The following is a 22,730-nucleotide window of genomic DNA, read 5'->3' as shown; positions in this document are numbered from 1 at the left end:
GCTCTGCACTGATCATGGAGCCTGCTTGGGATTCTTTCTCTCCCTTGGCCCCTCTCTCGTGCTGGTCTGTGTTCTCTCTCTCTCTCTCAAAAAAAAAATTAAAAAAAAAAGAATAAAAACTACAATGATCAAAAAAAAATTGTGATTTTCATGTTGGTCACTCAGTATAGTTCTGTGCTAATAATGATATGAGAACTATCTTACAATTGGAAGGTGACTTGGGCATAAAATCAGAGAAGGCAGGGTTATAGAAGGAGCTGACTTGTCATCAAGGGGGGGTAGCTTGATGTATCAGTCACTGTTACAAGGGATCAGTACCTATGAGGATTGAATAGTTAAGGGGGAGTCAGGGAAGCCTTTCTCCTGGATGGTCCTGGAAAGGTGTTACTAAATTCTTGCTTATCTGTTCTCCTATTTCAGGTTTCGTGCAAAATACACCTCTTCCATTAACCTAGTATTTCTTCATGCAGGTTAGAGTTTAATTAATTGGGCCTCAGTTTTAGTGATGCTATTTCAATTGTACTCTTTTAAGTCCAGGCATTTTAATTGAAATTTGAGAATGAATGGTTACTAGAACAACTCAGGCAATTCGTGGATTATAATTTTGATTGGGTTATTTCTTCAGGTAAATTTTCTTCTCATATACTGTATTTTTCAATAATTTATTTCAGGACTTTGCTCTCTTTCTTGTTTTGGCTACATCTAGATTTACAGAATAGAAAGATACATTCAGGATTTTTAATCTATTGAAATGCAACATCACATTATAAAATTATAGGCATAAAGGGATAGGTATCCTGACTCAAGCAAATGACAACCCCATGGAGGGAAGAGTAACTTTCCCATATAAATGTTAATGAGTGGGGTGTGTGTGTGTGTGTGTGTGTGTGTGTGTGTGTGTGTGTTGTTTCTTATAGTGCCTCATATGGAAAACTAAGACATTTTTCTATGAATAAATACGGTTATGTTTGGCCTCTTATCCTAATGTCTCTATTCTGTAGTCAGGATCACTCTTCATATTGGTCTATGGACAGGAATTTATTTTATTTTATACTCCAGTGGCTCAACCAGCAGATGTAATGGGAGACCTTCCAGATTTCCCAACCCTCATAGGAAAATAAGTTGTTTCTTTTGGACTTCTCCAGACACTGTGGCATTTTGTAAAGAACAGAGAAATCCAGTTCAGAGATACAGAAGGGTTGACTCCTTTGGATTAGTCAGTCCCAGGCTGTGTGTACTCTTATTCATTTATTCAGTGCCTCCGAGCCTCAGCTTAGCTTCTTTTTTATAAAACAGCCTTTGCAATAACACCTCTTATTTTACTTAATGTGAATGTGCTTTATTTTTAATAGGATGTTGAAAAGGTAAAAACCTTCATTCCTATCATCAAACCAAACTTTGTGATGCATTTTGGTAATTGCTGGCCTTTTACAGTATATATACTATTTAAGAATATTTGCCTTTTCTGAACTTTTAAATTCATACATGTTTGAATTTTATTAATGAAATTTATTGTCAAACAGCAATGGGAAAGTCAAATTGCAAATTTCAGGGGCTAATTTATGATGAGATTATGGAGTTTTATTTCTCATCATATATTGAACCTAAGATTTTTTTATTTCTTTATTTTTGGCCTTACCATGTGTAATATGGACCGTAATGGTTAGAAGAAACCATGTGACCTCTAGAATCTATGTTTTAAAATATTTGTCTTTATTATTGATAGAAATCCATTATTGTATATTTGGGGCTAAAAACTGTAGTTTTTTTTTTTTTTAAAGAAACTGTAGGGTTTTTTTTAAAGCATGGAAATCACATTATTTTCTTTTAAATATGTGTATAACGTAGTTTTTGAGTCCCAACCACATTGCAATATTTTGCACTATCTTCTCTCCTACATTTTTACAAACTCTGAAAGGAAGAGCTAAATTACATTTTTAAGGACACTAATGAGTGAAAAGCTAGACATATGGGAAGGGCTGAAGAACTTCCACTTAAGTGGAGAAGCACCTTTGTAAATATGTATCACAGTAATTTTTCAAATGAAAATGCTTTAATTTACTGTTTGCTAACCATTGCTGGAGTCACTATGTCTGCTTAGGATACAGAGGATTATTTTAATTTGATTTTTGACTAGTGGTTCTTTGAAGCTGACTTAATTCCAAATATAAATATATCTGATATTTTCTCTTCCTTTTAGGAACATTTCAAGACATAATGTCATTTATTTTGGTCTGTGCTGCATTGTTCTGTTGACTGTTTTAATTTTCTCTTTGTACAGTGATTCTATGGATGCAGTAACTTTTGAGAACCTGAAATAAGAAAGGATATCATTGGATAATATCAAAGGATAACATTGATATTAAAATAGGCCTTTCAAATACCATGGGCAGCACAGATATATGCACATGAGTAGCAGTCCTGAGTGGAGGAATAAGACAGTTTGTAAATATGAGATTTTTAGTATAAGTATTAAGAATAAAAATGTAATTAATGATTACAAATTATTACCCATTAATAAAAGATGAATATGAAATTTAACTTTGGAACCTTTAAATCATTCTAGATAGCCACATTTTTCATGCAAGGATATAGCTTCAAATTACTACGTTTTAGGAAAAAATATGGTTTTGATGGAAACTTTTCTTTTTTATCAAAGTTTATTTTTGAGAGAGAGAGAGAGAGAGAGCAAGTGGGAGAGGGACAGGGAGAGAGGGGAATGGAGACTTTGACGTGAGCTCTGCTCTGACAACAAAGAACCCAATGCAGGGCTTGAACTCACCAACTGTGAGTTCACGATCTGAGCGGTAGTCAGATGCTTAATTGACTGAATCACCCAGGTGTCCCTAGATGGAAATTTTTCTAATTGCCTTATTAATCAGGGCACACCGAGTTAACTTTTTTTGATTACTCAGGGTTATTGTTATGAGCATATTGTTATGAGCATAAATGACAGCATTACTGTCATTGAAGGTAACAGGATACCCCAGTACCAGAGGAACTGAGACCTTCACAGTTACTGATTTTCCATTTTTATTCTGGTTTAGATACAGAAATATCTGTAAATAAGAACCAGTAGATGCTAATGATGGCCTCTTCTACCTTTTGAACGTTTTATTCTACTGAAAAAATCTTCAGGCAAGATCTGTATGTTCATCTTGAATTCCCAAACCACAATAGCAGTGTAAAATTCCTCAGAATTGATGTCACAGAAATGTCAATAGATGGTGCTTCCCTGTCACCTTCTAATTGTGTGAACTAATGTGATCATGTGCTCTGAATCCAAAACAATTTTTCATCAGTAACAGCTCACAGTTCAATTCAGGAAACATTTCTGACCGTCTGTATACTGATTAATGAAGGGATAAAAGGAAACTTGATATAGTTAAATTTCTTTCTTTTTTTTAATGTTTTATTTATTTTTGAGAGAGAGAGCATGAGCAGGGGAGGGGCAGAGAAAGAGAGGGGGACAGAGGATCCGAAACAGGCTCTGCACTGACAGCAGACAGCCCTATGTGGGGTTCGAACTCATGAACCATGAGATCATGGCCTGAGCCGAACTTGGATGCTCAACTGACTGAGCCACCCAGGTGCTCCAATAGTTAAGTTTCTCAAAGAGATTTTAATATAAGAATGTGGAACGTTTTTGATATCAACCAGCTGTAGTACAAGACTGAACAAATAGGCCTCCCTCACCCTGGCTTCCTGAACTTCAGTGATGTTCATTTTGAATAAGTATAACCAGATCTTTGGTGAATTTTTATTTAGTCATACGTGTATACATAATATACATATATAATGTGTATATAACGTATATCAAAGACCTATATATTACAATATATACTCTATATGTATTACATATATAATCTATATAAAGGTTACATATTTATATACACTTATGTATTTATGTAAATGTTTTGGCCTTATATTCATTTAACATTTTCTTTTATTCAACAGAAATCTCCTTGACAGAGACACATTCTCCAAATCTGATCCAAGTAAGTATCTTTTACTTGCTTTTTTGAAACAGTCTACTCATATTTCTTACTTGATTTTGCAAAATTTGTATGAAACTTATAGTTCTTGTTTATTTTTTAATTTAATTTTTTTAAGTTTATTAATTTTGAGAGAGGAGAGAGCACAAGCACTAGCAGTGGAGGGAAAGAGAGAGAGGGAGAGAGGAAATCCCAAGCAGGCTCCGCCCTGTTAGGGTGGAGCCAAATGGGAGGCTCTATCCTAGGGAGCAGTGAGATCTTGACTGGAGCCCAAGTCAAGAGTCATATACTCAACTGACTGGGCCACGGGGGCGTCCCCTCCCCTTTTTATCTTAAATACAGTTCTTGTTTAAATATTTGTTTTAAAGAGCAGACAGCACGAAGTGGGATAGTCTCAAGCCCTGCATCTCATGTACCTGGGCAGTAGTCTGGCTAAAGACAGGGAGTTGCTTAGCACTTTGAGAATAAGACAAAGATACAATGGGAGACAGTTCACTTTGAAATTGGAACCTCATGGTATTGCCATATGGTAGAAATTATATTTGAAAGGCGACCATAATGGACCATAATTTTAAGTGATTTAGCCCCAGAGTAAGACTTTTCCTCCTCCTCCTCCTCCTTTTTTTTTTTTTTTTTTTTTTTTTGTAAATAAAAGGAGTATGCAAAGGCAGGTTTAACCATGGATGTGCTGAATTTTTTGATTCCTAATTACATATATTGAAAAACTGGAGATAACTTGTCAAATGAAAAAGATAGTTTAAATTAGAAAGCAGCTGCAGTAATGTGCACATTAACAAGTGTTTCCAAATCTTGTAGTAGTTACAAATTAATATCCTGCACCTCTTCATCTCTACAAATATGTGGGCCAATGTGGATTAATTACAGGTGGAAGGTTTTGTAAGATGTTAGAATTCTTGAGGTACTCATTGGGGAAAAAGCGTTATAATTTGTGGGTATTAAAAATTCCCGGGGCTCACTTGACAAATGACGGGGAATTTTTTTATCCCTTAATCTTTACCCCAAACACTTCATTTCTCTTTTTGTGACTTCCTTTCATGGTTGACAGGCTTTCTGACCAGTTTACAAATATTGAGGGTGGGAGTTGTAAATGTCATATGTAGACTGTGATATGCTCTAGATTGTCCTTCTTGTGATGACACTGAGCATTATAGGTATTGTAGGAAGAGCTTGCCTTATGTCTAGTAACATAACGAAATATTTCAAACTGTTAAACTGTAGTTTAAAGATTTATGTATATGTGTAGAATAATGTAAATGAAAACATTAGCGAATAATTATTACATGTTTTTGTGCCTAGATCTATGCATGTTAGGTTCTAAAGATCTGATATAGTTTTCATTTCATTTCATTTCACTTATTTTATTTTTTAGGTAGTTTTTACCATTTGATGTTTTACTAGCAAGTTTCTTATAAGAAGAAGGCTAGGAATTAGGAATTTTTTTGTTTTTGTTTTTGTTTTTTGAGAGCAAGCAAGCAAGTGAGCAGGGGTGGGGAGCAGAAGGAGAGAGAGAGAGAATCTTTTTTTTCTAATTTTTTTTTAATGTTTATTTTTGAGAGAGAGAGAGACAGACCGACAGAACGTGAATGGGGGTGGGGCAGAGACAGAGGGACACATAGAATCTGAAGCAGGCTCCAGGCTTTGAGCTATCGGTACAGAGCCCAACACGGGGCTTGAACCCATGAACCGCGAGATCATGACCTGAGCTGAATTTAGTCGCTCAACCAACCGATTGAACCACCCAGGTGCCCTGAGAAGTAGAGAATCTAAAGCAGGCTCCGTGCTCAGAGATGAGCCTGACTCATGTCTCCATCTCACGACTGTGAGGTCATGACCTGAGACGAAATCAAGAGTCAGACACTTAACTGACTGAGCCACCCAGGGACCCTCAGAAATTATTTTGATGTAGCTTTCAGACAGCTGGAAAAAAAATTGTATACATTCATATGTTGTATTTATAAAAAGACATTATACATTTATTTTTTCATCTTTTATAGTTTGTGTCTTATATGTACAAGGAGTTGGAAATAAAGAATGGAGAGAGGTAAGAATTAAAAAATTTTTTTAAATCATTGTACTGGAAAATGTGGTATAAGTTAAAATTTGGTCAAGGTGATACTGTCTTGATTTTAGTTATTTTAAGTGTTCTTCAACCCAAAGATTGGATTTTTTTAATTTATGAAAGTCATCTTTGTGTGTGTGTGTGTGTGTGTGTGTGTGTGTGTGTGTGTGTTATTTTGGAGAGCAAGAGAGAGAGCATGAGTGGGGGAGAGGGGTGGGGGGTGAGGTATTGAGAGAATGTTAGGCAGGCTCCATGCTTAGCATGGAGCCCTATGCGAGGCTTGATCCCATGGGATCATGACCTGAGCTGAAACCGAGAGTTGGAGACTCGACCAACTGAGCCATCAAGGCACCCCGTGTTTTGTTTTTAATAATCCTCAATGTTTGCCTGATTTATGGCCTTCTTACAGAATAGTCTAGCCTTGAAACTTGTCTCTGTCTAAAGTAAATTTAATAGTTGCAATCCTTACATAATTGAAGTCTGGATTTAAGTCTCACTTTTAGAAGTCAACTGCTGATTTTATAAAATATTACTTTAAAGGATTTTAAGTGTGGAGCTTGATATTAACTATCACCTTCTTTTTGCCAGTTAGTAACTTATTGTTTGAAAATGAGGTAGAAACTCAGTTTCCTAATGCAGACCTACTTTGTTTAATGAAATAAAAACAAGGAGGCAGAATTATTTTAGTTAATTTATATTCTAGAGTATCTCTCCTTTCAAATGGAAGGATGATCACTGGAAGAGAGGGGGTGCATATTAAAATAAAAGGCATTTCTATCTGCTTGTAGTTGCTGGTTATCCCAGGAAGTTAGCGCATTGTTTTAATGAGGTTACAGTTTCTGGTGAGATTTCCCTAGTGAGATCTGTGCTATTTGTTGCCATAGATTGCTTTGCGGCCAGCCATTTTACCAGCGTGTCTCAACTGTGAGATAGAGGATAAGAATAGGTCATTGTAATTTATTCTCAAAACTGGCAGAATAAACCAATTCAAAAATTGCCCCTACTGATAATGGGTCAGTGGGATAGTGAGAACCAGTTTCTCATATTTAATTGTTGCTAGACATTTCCATGTGATATTTTTCTCAAAGTCTATTTATACAAATGTAAATTCATCAGCTTTACCTTACGGCCACTGCCTCTTTGCTCCACGTATAACTAATGGCATCACCAGCCAAAATATCAAACTGCAATTTTTGCAGTCACTCTTGACTTTTCCTCCCACACCTTTCTTGTTTATCAGTTATCCAGTGGTGTGAATTCTCTTCAATCAAAAAAAAAATCTCAAATGAACCACGTCCTTCATTCATTCAGACCTATGTTATCTTAGTCTTCTCTGTTACAACATTCTCGTGAGTGCATGCTTCTCTCTCATTCCTCTAATTTTTCCTGTGATTATTTTCCTAAGAGATATGCTGTCTCTTGTCATTCAGTCTAGAGTTCCCTTTCTCAAAGGCCTGGGGCCATCCAGTGGAACTGCTGACTGACCATAAGAGTCAGGCTAGCTGGGGGTAAGCACTTACTAGGAGTCTTCAGAAAATAACATTACTGGAGGGGCCAATAAAGGAACTGAGATAAACATTCAAAAGATATGGGACCAGGCATCTGGGCCAATACAGATCCCTAGTGAAGAGGCTTTTCTGTTGCCTACACAATGAGATATGAATTTCTTTCTTACTTTATAAGATCTTTCATAATAATAATGACTAATATTCTAAGTTGTTTAGATATATTGACTAATTTAGTTTGTACAATAACCTTAAGAGGTAGAGACTATTATAATTCTTATTTTACACATGAGGAAACTAAAGCACAGAAAGCTTAATTGATATTATGAAGTCTACCCACTTATAAATACTGGAATAGGGATTTCAACCCAGGTCATCTGGCTCCAGAGCCCTTGCTATTACATCACCTTGCTTTGCAGAATCCTTATCTGATCCCAACATTCACATTCTGGTTTTATTGATGGAAGGAAATTCTAGAAATTGATTTTTGGGTTTTATTCTTATTTAAGCTTGACTCTGAATGAAAGACAAATAGGAAAAAGGTCTACTATTTAGGGAAAATAACCATAATAATAAAATAAAACAGAAAACACTATTGTTCTTGTTTTTTTTTTCTCCTTGAAGGAGTAAAAAGAGTTAGTAAGAGGGAACAATACTCAAAGGGGGCATAAGAAAAAGTAGAAACTGCAAAAGTGATGAGAAGTAGGACCCAGAATTATCTAGTGTGGATAGGAGCAGATGGAGGAAGATGAAGAGAAAGCAGTTAAGAGGCAGTTTCAATAGACAGCATTTAAGAAGAATTAAGTGTTAAAAACTGGAGAATAGTCTGGAACAGTAGAAAGGAAGTCCCAGATGCAGGAGACAAGCATTTAGGGGCTAAAATCCATTGTATTTAACAGCTAATTGAACTTGCTGGATAAAGGAAAGGTGTGAAGGAATTAAATACATTATGTATATTATTAAATCTCCACAAAACCATGTGAGAAAGACAGTTTCCTTATTTTGAGAGCCAGTGTGATATAGTGGCTAAGGAAGTGCACTTGACCTCCCTTGTTTCTTAATCTGTGATGTGGGAAATGGTGGAGATTCTAGCATATGGTGGTTCAGAGGATCAAATGTGAACCACTGATAACAGTGTCTGGCACATAGTAAACGTTATATGATTAAGGATACATGGGGACTCTAAGAGATCAAAAAAACTTTTATAAGGGTAACAAAACTAGTAAGGGGCAGGTCAGTAAATTCCTGCATTATAAAATTCTGTAGAATTCATTGCACAAGCCCAGCTGTTGATGGGAAAATGACCTATGGGATTTACTTGGCCTCAAACCTAATATGAAGCAGTGGTGTTACGCAGCTGCTAAAAGGCTAATGCAATCTGAGGATGCGGTGATGGATGTGCAGCGCTTGCATCAAAGAAGATAATGCTGTTATGTTGAACTACATGAGATTGTCATTTTCGCATGTCAAAAACGGTCGAGTGTTGGCAATTTCATGTGATTCAATCAGATTCTATTGTATTTTGCTCTGGTGGGAGCAAATCTGGAGTGTTACTTCTCAGTCCTCCATTTGAGACCCCCAAAATGCCAACTATGTATTTTAGGAGGGTTACCATCTTGAAGAAAGGGATAGAGGCTATGCCATAGGAATAAAGGAATGTTTAATCTAAAAAATGCAAAGACTCTGACTATTCATAATAAATGTCTTTAAAATCTTAATGTATTTTCATTTAGAAAATGGGAGTACACTTACCTGATGTTGAAACAAACAAGGAGGAAACAAAAAAAATTTGGCTCAAAGATGGAGAGACAGACATTATTTAATCGAATGTGAGGAAGACGTTTTTAACACTTAAGAGTATCCCACGGTGGAATGTATGTGGATATAGTGGAACTGTAGCCACAGTTCCTAGAACTGTATGCTGGCACTAGAGTGGATGTCCTATATCTGGAAGTAGTCAAACGGGCTGGACTAATTCACCAGGAATGAAATTGGTCTCAGTTCTAATTTCCTAACTAGTCTGCTTTTTTATGAGACTGTAGGGTTCAAAAGAGTTTTCTAGTCATTTTATCAGTTCTTCCAATCATCTTTCAAGTATTGAACATTATTTTACAAGATGACAGCAAAAATCACCGTGGTAACTACACTCAAGATATTTGGAATCAGATAAGCAAAACAATATTATAGATACTTTATTAATAACTTTAAATCCATCCACCCATTTATCAATTTGACATATTTTTAAGTGCCTGTTATGTGGTTGCAATGGTGGGTAAGATTTTTAAATAGATAGTATTTCTGCCTCAAGGAGCATGTGAAATATGGTAGAATTCTACCAGCAACTTTAGTATATCTATACTATCAATATACTGATTTAGGTATCACAACTGTGTCGTAATATAGCAGTTGTGTTTGTATTTGAATTTAGTTATATTCTGGAAAAATACATAGTAATTAGCTATATGATTTTATGTTCTGGGATGAATTATCTTTAGATAGCAAGGATTAATAAAAAAAAGGAGCTTAAAATATGTTGAAATAAATGCTCCAAATAAAGAGATGGAAAAAAATATTTAAAATTGATCTGTAGTTGAAATCTGCAATTTAAAAATTATATCTGACACTATTAGAATTACCTGCATATCTTATATAAATTCTAATGACTATGAATTATCAAAAGCTCTTGAAGTAATTGATCTTTTAAAACTAAAATTATATTTCAGTGCATAATAGTTTTGGAGCTAGAAATGATACTTAAGTGCCATGAATTATGAAAATATGAAAACCTCTTGGTGGCAAGTGGAAACTGCAAAGTGTTATCCCTGAGGATGCACACTTAACTTTGAGAGGTTCTGAAAATGTTGCAACTAACTTCTTTGAGTTAAATTTTAGTTATCCATAGGTAATCTATTTTGTGAATTACCTTTTTTTGTAACGTTCTTTTTTTTTTTTTTTTTAGACTTTATATATTTATTTACTTTGGGGGCAGGGAGAGAGAGAGAGAGAGAGAGAGAGAGAGAGAGAGAGAGAGAGAATCTCAAACAGGTTCCATGCTGTTGGTGCCAAACCCGACAAGGGGCTCAATCTCAAGAACCATGAAATCATGACCTGAACGGGAATCCTATGCTTAACTGAGTGAGCCATTCAGGTACCCCCGTGAATTACTTTTAAATATTTAAAATTATAGAGTTGGTTTCAGATTCTCTAAGTTTGTATGTGATAAAAGAAAGCAAGCTGAAGTTTTTATAATCCACAGCGATCACAGTTTGGAGGCAAATCTACTGCCACAGGTTGATTACTGTAATTTGACATTGTCTCTGCTTCTGAACCATTCCTCTGACTTTGAGCTATTTTAACATGTATTTATCTCCATACTGAATAATATATGTATAATATATGAACACACAAACATATTCAGAAAGGATGAGGATATTGCTCATAGCCCAGCTTAAACGATACTTTACCTATTTGACTTTTCTAAACTTCACAACTAGAATTTCTACCTTGCCCCTTTGAAATTCTGTAATTTCTGTATGTTTCTCACGGTCCTTGTCACCTTCTTCTTTATATCATTCAACAAATATCATTGTTTTTTTTTTTTTTTTTTGTGAACATACTGTCTTTGGAATCTCAGCTTCACTTCTTAACTCAGTGCTCCTTAAAGGTCAACCTCTTGCACAATAGCATTTAGGATAGGGCTTTGTTCTTACAAGGTGCTCAGTTAATATTTGTTAAAAGGATAATTTTGAGGATACCCTCAAACGTAGGCACACACTCAACTCTCATGGTTTCAGAACTTATGAATTGGAACAACCCCTGTAGATCATTGGGTGTAAAGGTCACATTTTTCATGTGAGAACATTTATGTGGTACACTACCTAGTCATGGGTGCTTGTTCTTCAGCTCCTGATCATAACTTTAACTATATACTTTGGAATGTGAATTACAGCATCCATTGAAAACATATTTACCTCTTGAAGCTTAGGGGATACAAGTTTCATCCTCTCCTTTTTGTTCTATAAAAAATATTAGACTGAACGATCTAAGGTTATTGATATAGGACTGGCAGCTCCCTACAATCTTTAGGCATGCACTATGGCTAAGCCCCTGAGGGTCCTGTATGGCTACTGACACCACCTTTGCTCTTGGATTCACGCTGCAGAGCAACTGAACATTCTGTTTTGTTTAGTCTTCTTTTCTCTTTTTTTAAAAAGATCTTAAGGACAATATACTGTTGAGCATTCAATCTGCAGACATTGTACTCTTCTCATTGGCATTTGAAGGATTCTTGCGGTATATGTCATGACTTCTTCACTGTGATTGCTTGAGGGGATTGTAATGGAAGACATGTGAGGTTCTCTTACAAGAACACTTGCATGGCATACAGTTTAAAGAATTTTGTAGTACCAGTATCTTCGATGGTGTATATAGTCAATATTATGGCATTATTATTTTAGCAAAAATATTTTGTGTGCCCCTCAGGAAGATACCCTATACACTCATTTGAATTCCCAAGGTCAGCTACACCAGTGTTGGAAAGAGACCTTTGGGCCTTGAAATTTTTCTGTTTAGAAAAGGACGTAAAGTAGATTGACAAATATTCCTGGTTACAGATAACTAAAAGCTGTGGCTTAATATAAGTGGTCCATTCTTTATAAGGCTCAGGGAAAGTCGATTAACTCTATGAGTATTCTATGACCCATTGAATAAGAATCATACTTTGATAGAACTTTGCTGATTGATTATTAGTTGAAGAATTAGTAGAATAATTTTTGTCTTGAGTTATTTTTTTCCTGCCATTTATTTTTTATTTTTCCAGCTTTATTAAGATATAATGGACATATAACATTATATAAGTTTAGAGTGTACAATGTAATAATTTGATATTTGCTTATATTGTAAAATGATTATCAAAATAAGGCAAGTTAACACATACATATATCACATCCCATTATATATATTTGTGTGTGTGTGTTATGGTGAGAACTTTAAAAATGGACTCTTAGCGGGTTTCAAATTTACAAAATAGTTTTGTTAACTATCGTCACTATGAATATGTTACATTTTCAGAACTTACTCATCTTATAACTGGAAGTTTGTACTCTTTGACCACTTTTGCCTATTCCCACCACCCCTGGCAACCACTAGTCTGTTCTGTTTCTATGAGCTTTGCTTCTTTTAGAGTCCACATATAAGTGAGATCATGTAGTATTTGTCTTTCTCTGACTGACTTATTTCACTTAGCATAATATCCTCAGATTTCATCTATGTTGTCTTGCAAATGGAAGAATTAATTTCTGTTTTATTAATGGCTGAATTTCTATTCTTTTTTAAAATATGCTTTTTTTAAACTAAATTTTTTTAATGTTTATTTATTTGAGAGAGAGAGAGAGAGAGAGAGAGAGAAAGAAATAGAGCATGAGCAGGGGAGGAGCAGAGAGCCCGGGGGGACAGAGCCAAACAGGCTCCATACTGACTGCAGAGAAGCCAATGTGGGGCTTGAACCTTTGAACTGCAAGATCATGACCCAAGCTGAAGTTGGACGCTTAACCGACTGAACCACCCTGGCGCCCCTTTAATATAACTTTTTATTGAAATAAAACATACTCAAACCAAAGGGAAAATAATACGGCATAATAATTTGTTATAGTGAACACATCCATGTAACCACCACCTAGAGCAAGAAATAGAACCTTCCAGCAATCCAGCAATTCTGATTGTGCCCTTCTCTCCTTCCAGATTAAACCACTATCCTGAATTCTAACATTATAGAATAATTTGTTTGACCTCCTTGACTCATATTTTTCGCTTCCCACTCTTGCCTCTGGCAGAAACCACCAATGTGTTCTTTGTACCTGTGAGCTTTTTAAATTTATTTTTTATTTATTTTGTTAATATTCTACAAATAAGTGGGATCATGTAATATATGTCTTTGTCTGACTTATTTACTTAGTATAATGTCCTCATCGTCCATTCATGTTGTCACAAATGGCAGATTTCCTTCTTTTTTTATGGCTGAATAAGATTTTACTAAATATAGTAGAATATAGTATAACCCTTTCTTTATCCATTCATTCACTGATGGACACTTAGGTTGTTTCCATCCCTTGGCTATTGTAAATAATGCTGCAATGAACATGGGGATACATGTAATTTTTTGAGTTAGTATTTTTGTTTTCTTTGGATAGATACCCAGAAACGGAATTGCTAAATCATATGATAGTTTTATTTTTAATTTTTCGAGGAACTTCCATACTGTCTTCCACAGTGGCTCCACCAGTTTACATTCCCGCCAATAGTGTAAAAGGTTTCTCTTTTTTCCACATCTGCCCCAACACTAGTAATTTCTTATCTTTTTAATAAGAGCCATTCTAACAGGTGTGAGGTGCTATTTCACTATAGTTTTGGTTTGCATTTCCCTGATACTTAGTGATGTAGGGCACCTTTCCTGTACCTATTGGCCATCTGTATGCCTTCTTTGGAAAAATGTCTATTCAGATCCTCTGCCTATTTTTTAATTGGATCGATTTTTTTTAAACCATTGAGTTATAGGAGTTCTTTATGTATTTTGGTTACTAAACCCTTATCAGATACATGATTTGCAAATATTTTCTCCCATTCAGTAAGTTGCCTTTTCATTTTCTTGATGGTTTCCTTTGCTGTGCAGAAGCTTTTAAATTTGAGACATTTGTTTATTATGCTTTTGTTGCTTTTGCTTCTGTTGTAAGACTGAAAAAAATTATCACCAAGACCATGTTAAATTGCTTACTGCCTATGTTTTCTTCTAGGAGTTTATGGTTTCAGGTCTTAAATTTAAGTCTAATCCATTTGAATTAGTTTTTGCATATGGTGTAAGATAATGGTCCAGTTTCATTCTTTTGCATTTGACTGTCCTGTTTTCCCACCATTTACTGAAGAGACTGTCCTTTACTTACTGTTTATTCTTGGTTCCTTTGTTGTGAATTAATTGATATGCATAGGTTTATTTCTGATCTCTATTCTGATCTATTTATTTTTGTGTCTGTTTTTATACCTGTACTATACTGTTTTGATTACTGTAAGTTGGTAATATGATCTGAAATCAGGGATTTTGATATCTCCATTGGTGTGCATATTTTCATTTTCAGTACACACTATCACATCATTTTCCAGAATTTTCCATGTGTCATTCCCATTGCAAAGCATTCTTGCTAATGCTTTGTATTGCCAGTCTTTTTAATGTTCCATTCTGGTTAATGTGCAAAGATATCTTGTTTGGATTTTAACTTCCTGCTAATTAATGTGGCTGAGCACCCTTTGTCAGGCCTCATGCCCATTTGGCTATCTGTTATGAAGTGCATGTTTGTTGTTTTTCCCATTTTCTTGTTGATTTTTAGGAGTTATTTATATCGTTGGGATAGGAATTTTTGTTGCGAATATGTCTTGCGAATGTCTTCTTTCCTTTTGCAGCATGATTTTTTACTCTCTGAACTGTATTTTGATGAATAGTCCTTAATTTAGGTCAACATAGCAGTCTATTCCTTTATGAGCTATGCTTTTGTTCTGTTAGAGGAAACTTTCTTATTTGAAGACCATGATGATGTTCCCCAGTGTTATAATTCTAGAAGTTTTATTGTTTTAACTTTTATATTTAGATTTACAATTTCTCTGGGATTAATTTTTGGGTATGGTTTGAGGTAAAATTTACATTGATTCCATATGGTATCTAACTGACCCAGGAACATTTATTGAAGAAGTTTCCTTTCTCCACTGCACAATCATATTACCATTATCATAAATGAAATGACTGTATACGTGATGGCCTTGTTAGGATTCTGTTGTGGTATACTCTGTTTAATAACTGTTTTCATAACTAAATCTGGTTGTTTGTGCTTTTTTTTTTCCCTTCAAGATTTTCTAGGCCAAAGATTAGCATTTTTTCTTTTTTTTTCCTTGTAAAGGACCAGATGTAAATAAGGGCTGCATAAATATTTTAGGCTAGGTGGCCCTATGATCTCTCTGGCCATTGTAGCATGAGAACAGCCATGGACAATACATGAATGCTTTATCATGACTTTGCTCCAAAGAATCTTAATTTATTCAGCAGTCAGCAGGCCAGATTTGGCTCAGGGGCTGTAATTTTCTGAATCCTGTTCTAGGATAGTCTTAGGTTTTTACTTTACCACAGAAATTTTGGAATTATTTGCCAGTTTACACACATACATATGCACATATGAGATCTGAGATTGTGTTGAAACTGTAGATCAATTTCAGAGAATTGAAATATGTGAAATAGTATGCCTTACGATCTGTGAATATGGATACCCCTCTATTTAAGTTGTCATTAGTTTCTTTTAATATGTGGTAATTTTTTATGTAGAGCTCTTGCACATCTTTAGTTTGATTTTCCTTTAGTGATTTGATATTTTTATTGTAATGTAACTCATCATTTTTCCTTTTTATTTTTTATTGTGATATAGAAAATATAATTTAGCTTTTGGATAATAACTCTGAAGTGACCTTGCTCAACTTACTAAGAATAGTTTGTGGATTTTTAAAAATTTTCTGCATAAATTATGCTGATCTACACATTAGAATTTTATTTTTTCCTATCTAATCATGATATTTATTGCACTGACAAGTACTTTTTGTACAGTGTTGAATAAAGGTGGTGATAGGAAGCATCCTTGTTTTGTTCCTGATCTTAAGGGTAAAGTTTTCAGGTATGCATCTATTGAGAGGATTATGTTAGTGTTCTTTATTTTGTCATTGTGGTGAATTACATGTTTGGTTTTCAGTTAAATATATTTATGGAATAAAACCAACTGATTATGATGTGTTTCCTTTTAGATATATTGCTTGCTATGCTTTGCTAATATTTATTAGAATTTTGAATTTATGTTGTGATATTGATCTATAAATTTCCTTTCTTGTCATAGACTTCAAAAGTTTATTTAGTTTTGAGAGGGGAGGAGGGAAGACAGAGAGAGGGCAGAGGATCCAAAACGGGCTCCACGCTGGAGCAGCAAGCTTGATGCCAGACTTGAACTCACAAACTGCGAGACCATGACCTGAGCTGAAGTCAGACACACTACCGACTAAACCACCCAGGCGCCCCTCTTGTGATAGACTTTAGAGTTTGTTATTTACGCTTAGCCAAGTCTCATTAATTTACTTGAAAGTATTTCCACTTTTTCTGTTCTCTGAAAGAATATATGAAAGGTTAATCTTATACTTAAATTAAATGTTTGGAAAAATTTGCTGCTAAAGCATTCTTAGCCTGGATATTTCTTTGTGGGGTATTTTAATTCCAGATTCATTTCCTTACTTACATATATGTTTACCCAAGATATTAATTTCCTCATCTGTCAATTTTGTGTGCTATGTTTTTCCAAGAATTTGTTTTGCTCAAATTCTTAAACTCATTGGTGTAAAGTTTTTTATAATATACTTTTATGATGTGCTTAATTTCTGTGTGTTCTATAATGATGCCCTTTTTACTTTCTGATTTTGATAATTTGTATTTTCCCTCTTATTTTCCCCTTGATGCATCTTGGTAGAGGTTTATCAACTTTATTAGTCTTCTCAAACAGTCAATATTTGCCTTTATTGGTTATTTAATTTATTGTTTTAAGTTTATTAATTATTGCAATTATCTTTGTTACTCTCCTCACATTGTTGGGGGTTTAATTTGCTGGTCTGTTTCTAAATTCTTCAAGTAGATAACAATATTTATTTTTAGTCATTTTTCTTTTCTACTATATGCAGTTTAAAAAAAATTAATGTTTAATTAGTTTTGAGAAAGAGAGACAGAGTGAGAAGAGGGGCGGGGCAGAGAGAGAGGGAGACACAGAATACGAAGCAGGTTCCAGATTCTGAGCTGTCAGCACAGAGCCCTATGTGGGGATCGAACCCATGAGCTGTGAGGTTATGACCTGAGTAGAAGACCAATGCCCAACCGATCGTGCCACCCAGGCTCCCCTCAACTGTATGCATTTTAGGCTACATTTTTTTTAATAAGAAGCTTTATATCCAGCAAGTTTGATATGTTGTACTTTTGTTAGCTTTCAGATTCAAACTATTGTTTTTTTAAATTTTGAAACTATCTTTAAAAGTTTTTTGGAAACTATCTTATATTTACAGAAAAATTGCAAATATATAAAGAATTTTTTTCCTTTAAACCATTTGAGAATAACTTGCCAATATGATGACCTACAGCACTTGAATACTTTATTGCACAAAGGATGTTCTCCTACATAGGCATAATATAATACTGAGACTTAAGGAATTGACATTGACACATTTCTGCCACCAAATCCTAAGACCCCATTCAGTTCTCACCAGTTGTCTCAATAATACATTTTAGAGCAGACAGATTCCATTCAGAATTATGTGTTGCCTTAGTTGTCATTTTTTTAGGTCTCTTTTGATCTTGAATACTTACTCAGTCTTTCCTTAACTTTGATGACCTTGACACTTTTGAAAATGGAATGTCAGCTACTGTATAGAATTTCTCTCATTTTGATTTTGTGTGATATTTTCCTTCATGATGCGACCTTGGATGAAATCACAGAGGTGATACTCCGTCGCTCTTCTTGTATCCCATCTGGTGGCACAGGATTAGGATTTGTCCCAGTTTGGGTTAGGTTATTTTTGATTACTTGATTAAAGTGATGTCTGCTAGCCTTCTCTACCAAAAAGTTACTTTTCTTTTTTGTAGTTAATACTTATTTTGGGAGGAGACTCTGGGAATTATGTTGGGAAGGTAGTTAATGAGTGTGTGGTGAGATACTTTTTAAGAGTATATAAATATCTCCTTCCTCATTAAACTTTTAATTTATTCATTGATTTTATAAGTGTGGATTCATGGCTTCCTCTTTTATTCAATGGAGTTTTATATGTTATACCGTTTATTTTGGGGTTCAAATTTTCATAAATTTGCTAAATGGAAGCACCTTCAAGTTGGCTTCTGTATGTTTTAAAAATGTGCCTTGTCATTCTTTTTTAGCAGTTCCTTCCTTCCTGAGACAAGATGTCTAGGGCTTTTACTCTTTCTCTGGAAATATTTCTTAAATTCTACTTCACACAATATTTGAATAGTTAATCTGGCTCTCTTTTCTTTAAAGTTTGCATAGTTTGTCTTTTTTTTCCCAAGACTTACTTTCAATTTTCTCGTGTTTTTGTATTTATAGTGTGTTACCTGTAAGCAGCTGACACTTGGGCTTAAAAATAAATCTACATCAATAATATTTATCTTATTTGAAGTGTTTAGGTTATTTACAGTTAATGGGATTGCCAATATGTTTCAGTTTAAACCTACCATTTAGCTGTTTTTTTAACTTTTAAAAATTTTATTCATATGTTTTAAATTCTTTATCTCTCATTTCTTTTCTTCTTTGGATTTGACTAAATAATTTTTTTAGCATTACATATTTTTTCCTTATATTAGCTTGTTAGTTTTACTTTCTTTTACTATTTTTAGGAGTTACCCTAAAGATTTCAACCTACCTATGACAATTTCTTGATATTTTAGAATCCGATAAATTAGTTTTGTCACAACTTTCCAGAAAATACTTAGTCCCAAAACACTTTAATATATAATGTGTGTGTGTGTATATATATATATATATGTGTGTGTGTATATATATATATGTATATATATATATTTGTGTATATATATATATTATGTATATATATTGTATATATATACACAAATATATATGTGTGTATATATATACTATATATATATAATGTAAACACACAAGATAGTTTATTATTATTTTATATCATCAATATTCTTTTTTATTCTACATATATTTACTCTACTAGGTGCTCTACATTTCTTCGTGCATTTGAAGGTTTCCTTCAAGCATCATTTTTTAAAAAAAATTTTTTTTAATGTTTATTTATTTTTGAGACAGAGAGAGACAGAGCATGAACGGGAGAGGGTCAGAGAGAGGGAGACACAGAATCTGAAACAGGCTCCAGGCTCTGAGCTGTCAGCACAGGGCCCAACGCGGGGCTCGAACTCACGGACCGCGAGATCATGACCTGAGCCGAAGTCGGCCCCGTAACCGACTGAGCCACCCAGGCGCCCCTCAAGCATCATTTTAATTTCATATGAAGAATTCCCTTTAAAATTTATGTTGGTGCAATTTTGCAGTTGTGTTGTCAGTAATTGTCTCAATGGCTACTCTTGTAGAGGGATGTCCTTATTTTGCATTCACTTTTCTCTGTTACTTTATTGGAAACAAATACAAAAAGCAATGCAAAAAATGAAAACCTTGGTGAATTATTAGAAGGCAAACACCCATGTAACCATTAACAAGGTCAAGAAATAGAAATTTGTCGGCACCTCAGAATTTTTTTCCATGAACTTTCCCAATCAGAGTACTCTGTTTTTAAAGAGTAATGGTGAGTGTGTTTATGGTTTTTTTATTCAAATGTGCACTTCTCAACATTACAGTTTGGTCTTGCACATTTCAAAAAATGGTATGTATTTTCTGTGTCTTTTAGTGTACAGCTTTCCCTCCATTCCTTTGTTTTTCTTACAACTTATCTGTTACAGAAACTAGACCATTTGACCTATAGTTCCACAGTCAGGATCTTTTTGACTATATGCTTATGGTGCAGTGCAGTTCATGGGTTTTGTTTTTTATTTTTTGTTTTTCTTTTTTTTTTTTTTTTTTTTTGTATTTCTACAATTTAACAGATTATGTCAGAAAGTTGATCAGACATGGGTTCAGTTCCTTTAGCAAATTTGTAGGTGATGGCGTGAACTTTCAGTAGGAAGCAAATGATGTCTTGTTTTTGGTCTTTTTTGATGTTAGCACCCATTGATTCTTAGTGCTTGATTTTTGTTCTTTTTCTACTTGTTAGTTGGAGTGATGTTGTATTCTATTAACATTAGCAGATCATATTGACATTGCATACTTTATTTTCTCCCTTTTAGCCCTAAATTAGTCTTAGTTCTATAAGTAGTGCTCACCACCACTCCGTATGTCAATATCTCTGTAGTAATTTTGGTTATCTAAAGCTCATTCTCTAATAGATTCTTTGGAAGAGCTCATGGGAACAATATTTATTATTCTTTTTTGTGTGTCAACAACAATTTGTATGCTTTGAATATACAGAACATAAAATTTTTTATTACATTTTCTTTCCTTAAGTATATTAAATGTTACCCATTTTCTTTTGTCATAAAGCATTTCTGTCAAAAATTCTAAAGAAAAACTAATTTTATCTTTCTTTAAGCCACATGCTAATGAATTAGAGTTTTTTATACTTGTCTGTTCCTTGCTATGATTTTCCTCTTTGTGGGCTTCTCTTATTTTATGATAGGCCCACTTTGCCTCTGTTCAGTATTTGTTACTTTCTTCTCATTTTCTTTTTTTCCCATTTCTTTTTTATTCTTAAAAACAAAAATATTTTTTTTCCAATTTCTGTTAAGGCTTTATCTATTGTGATGACTCTTGGGTCCTTACTAGTTTATTCCGTTTCTAAAATGCTGTTTTCTTTATTTTATCTTTATTTCCTCTTTGATTTATATCACCTCCTTTCTCAGTACCACTAATTCTGGTTTACACAATTCTTTTAGGACTGTATGTGTTTTAGCTCTGTTTGAAATACTACATTATAGTTTTGGTTTGGTTTTTGATGATATCTTTTGGCATACTTTCATTTCCTGTAGAGATATTTATTCTGCTCTCTAATCTCTCTCTCTCTTTTTTAATGATAACATTGTAATTGAGCCTTGACACCTTTAATTTTCTTGAAATTTTAAAGAAACCTGGGTTCAGATAGCCCTTCTAGCTTCACTAGGGTCCTACTTCTGTTCAGTTGTGCAGTCTTCAAAAGTATGGCTCATTGTTGCTGAGATTTCCTGGCTTTGCTTCTCTCTCCATTTTTATGTGGACTTGCTCTTTTCTGTGTCACTGCTTGTTCCAGATAAAAGTTGGGATCATGTTAATTAACTTCTTTTCTCCAGCATTGGGCCTTTCAGCACTAGGATACCCTTGCATCTCTGCAATAACATCCAACAATACATTTGTGTATTTGTCTATCATTTCTGGTTCTCCACTCGAATGCTGGTCTGTTTTAAGTGACTCCATTAGAGCTGGAAGCATGTCTTCATGCCTGATAATAACTGCTGAATATCATATAAGAACAATTAGAGATATACTTGAGGTGTTGGATGATTTTTTGTTTCTCCAGAGTTGGTTTACTTTTCTTCTGGGGAGATAACTAGACTAGGAAAAATTTATTTTAATTCAATATTAGATTTGATTCACTCTGAGCTGAGATTCATTCTTCTTCAGGGTTTCTCTTCTGATTCATCCTTATTCCTTGGTGCAGCCTCTTGGAGCCCTAACTCAAAGCCTTTGTTACCTTATTTAAAAAAAAACACTTAGGGGCGCCTGGGTGGCTCAGTCGGTTAAGCGGCCGACTTTGGCTCAGGTCATGATCTCGCAGTCTGTGAGTTCGAGCCCTGCATCGGGCTCTGTGCTGACAGCTCAGAGCCTGGAGCCTGTTTCAATTCTGTGTCTCCCTCTCTCTGACCCTCCCCCGTTCATGATCTGTCTCTCTCTGTGTCAAAAAATAAATAAACATTAAAAAAAAAATTAAAAAAAAAAACCCACTTAAACATGTGGAAAGAAAGCATGAACATGCATATAACCCCTTTGGAGATTTTTAAAAATTCCATTGTCTCCCCTAGTTTGATGAGATTGCTGAAATCAGTTTGGTTGGTGTCTTTTCCAAATACAGGGCCCCTCTTTTGGCATCTCTTTTCTCTGGGTTTTTGGTTCCACGTGTATAATTTTTTATCAGCTCTCTGCTGCCTCCAAAAAGATTATTTTAATATTTTGTCTGATTTCTTTAGCTGTTCTCAGTGGAAAAGTTAGTCTTAAACAACCTAATTTGCCATTGGCAGAAGCAAAAGTTTGTTCTGATCACTTTTGAATGAAAATAATTCCCAGACTTAGCTTTGCAGTGTTTCTGTTTTCTTGCTAAATTCTCAAAAAAAATAAAGTGAATAAAACTCACAAAAACAAACACACTGAGAATTTAAGAATTTCAGCATTGAAACCATGCTTGAAAGTCTATCTTACACAATAGTTTTAGGAAGAAGAGAAAATTAAAACATAGGAATTATTCCTTTGGGGGATTTTT

At 34.5% G+C, this 22,730-nt stretch overlaps 1 protein-coding gene across 1 annotated transcript in view; it reads left to right on the top strand.

Moving 5' to 3' along the window:
* The window catches only part of CPNE8 (copine 8), a 231,751-nt gene that overhangs the window by 26,302 nt on the left and 182,719 nt on the right, over positions 1 to 22,730 (top strand). The window contains exons 2-3 of the mRNA XM_042946250.1: positions 3,958 to 3,998; positions 6,011 to 6,057. Coding sequence (XP_042802184.1) covers positions 3,958 to 3,998; positions 6,011 to 6,057 — 88 coding nt within the window. The remainder of the gene's footprint in view (positions 1 to 3,957; positions 3,999 to 6,010; positions 6,058 to 22,730) is intronic.

Source organism: Panthera leo, chromosome B4 (genome assembly GCF_018350215.1).
Source record: "Panthera leo isolate Ple1 chromosome B4, P.leo_Ple1_pat1.1, whole genome shotgun sequence".
Lineage (NCBI taxonomy): Eukaryota > Metazoa > Chordata > Mammalia > Carnivora > Felidae > Panthera > Panthera leo.
The sequence above is the reverse complement of the archived record's forward strand: the minus strand, read 5'-3'. Positions and strand labels throughout refer to the sequence as shown.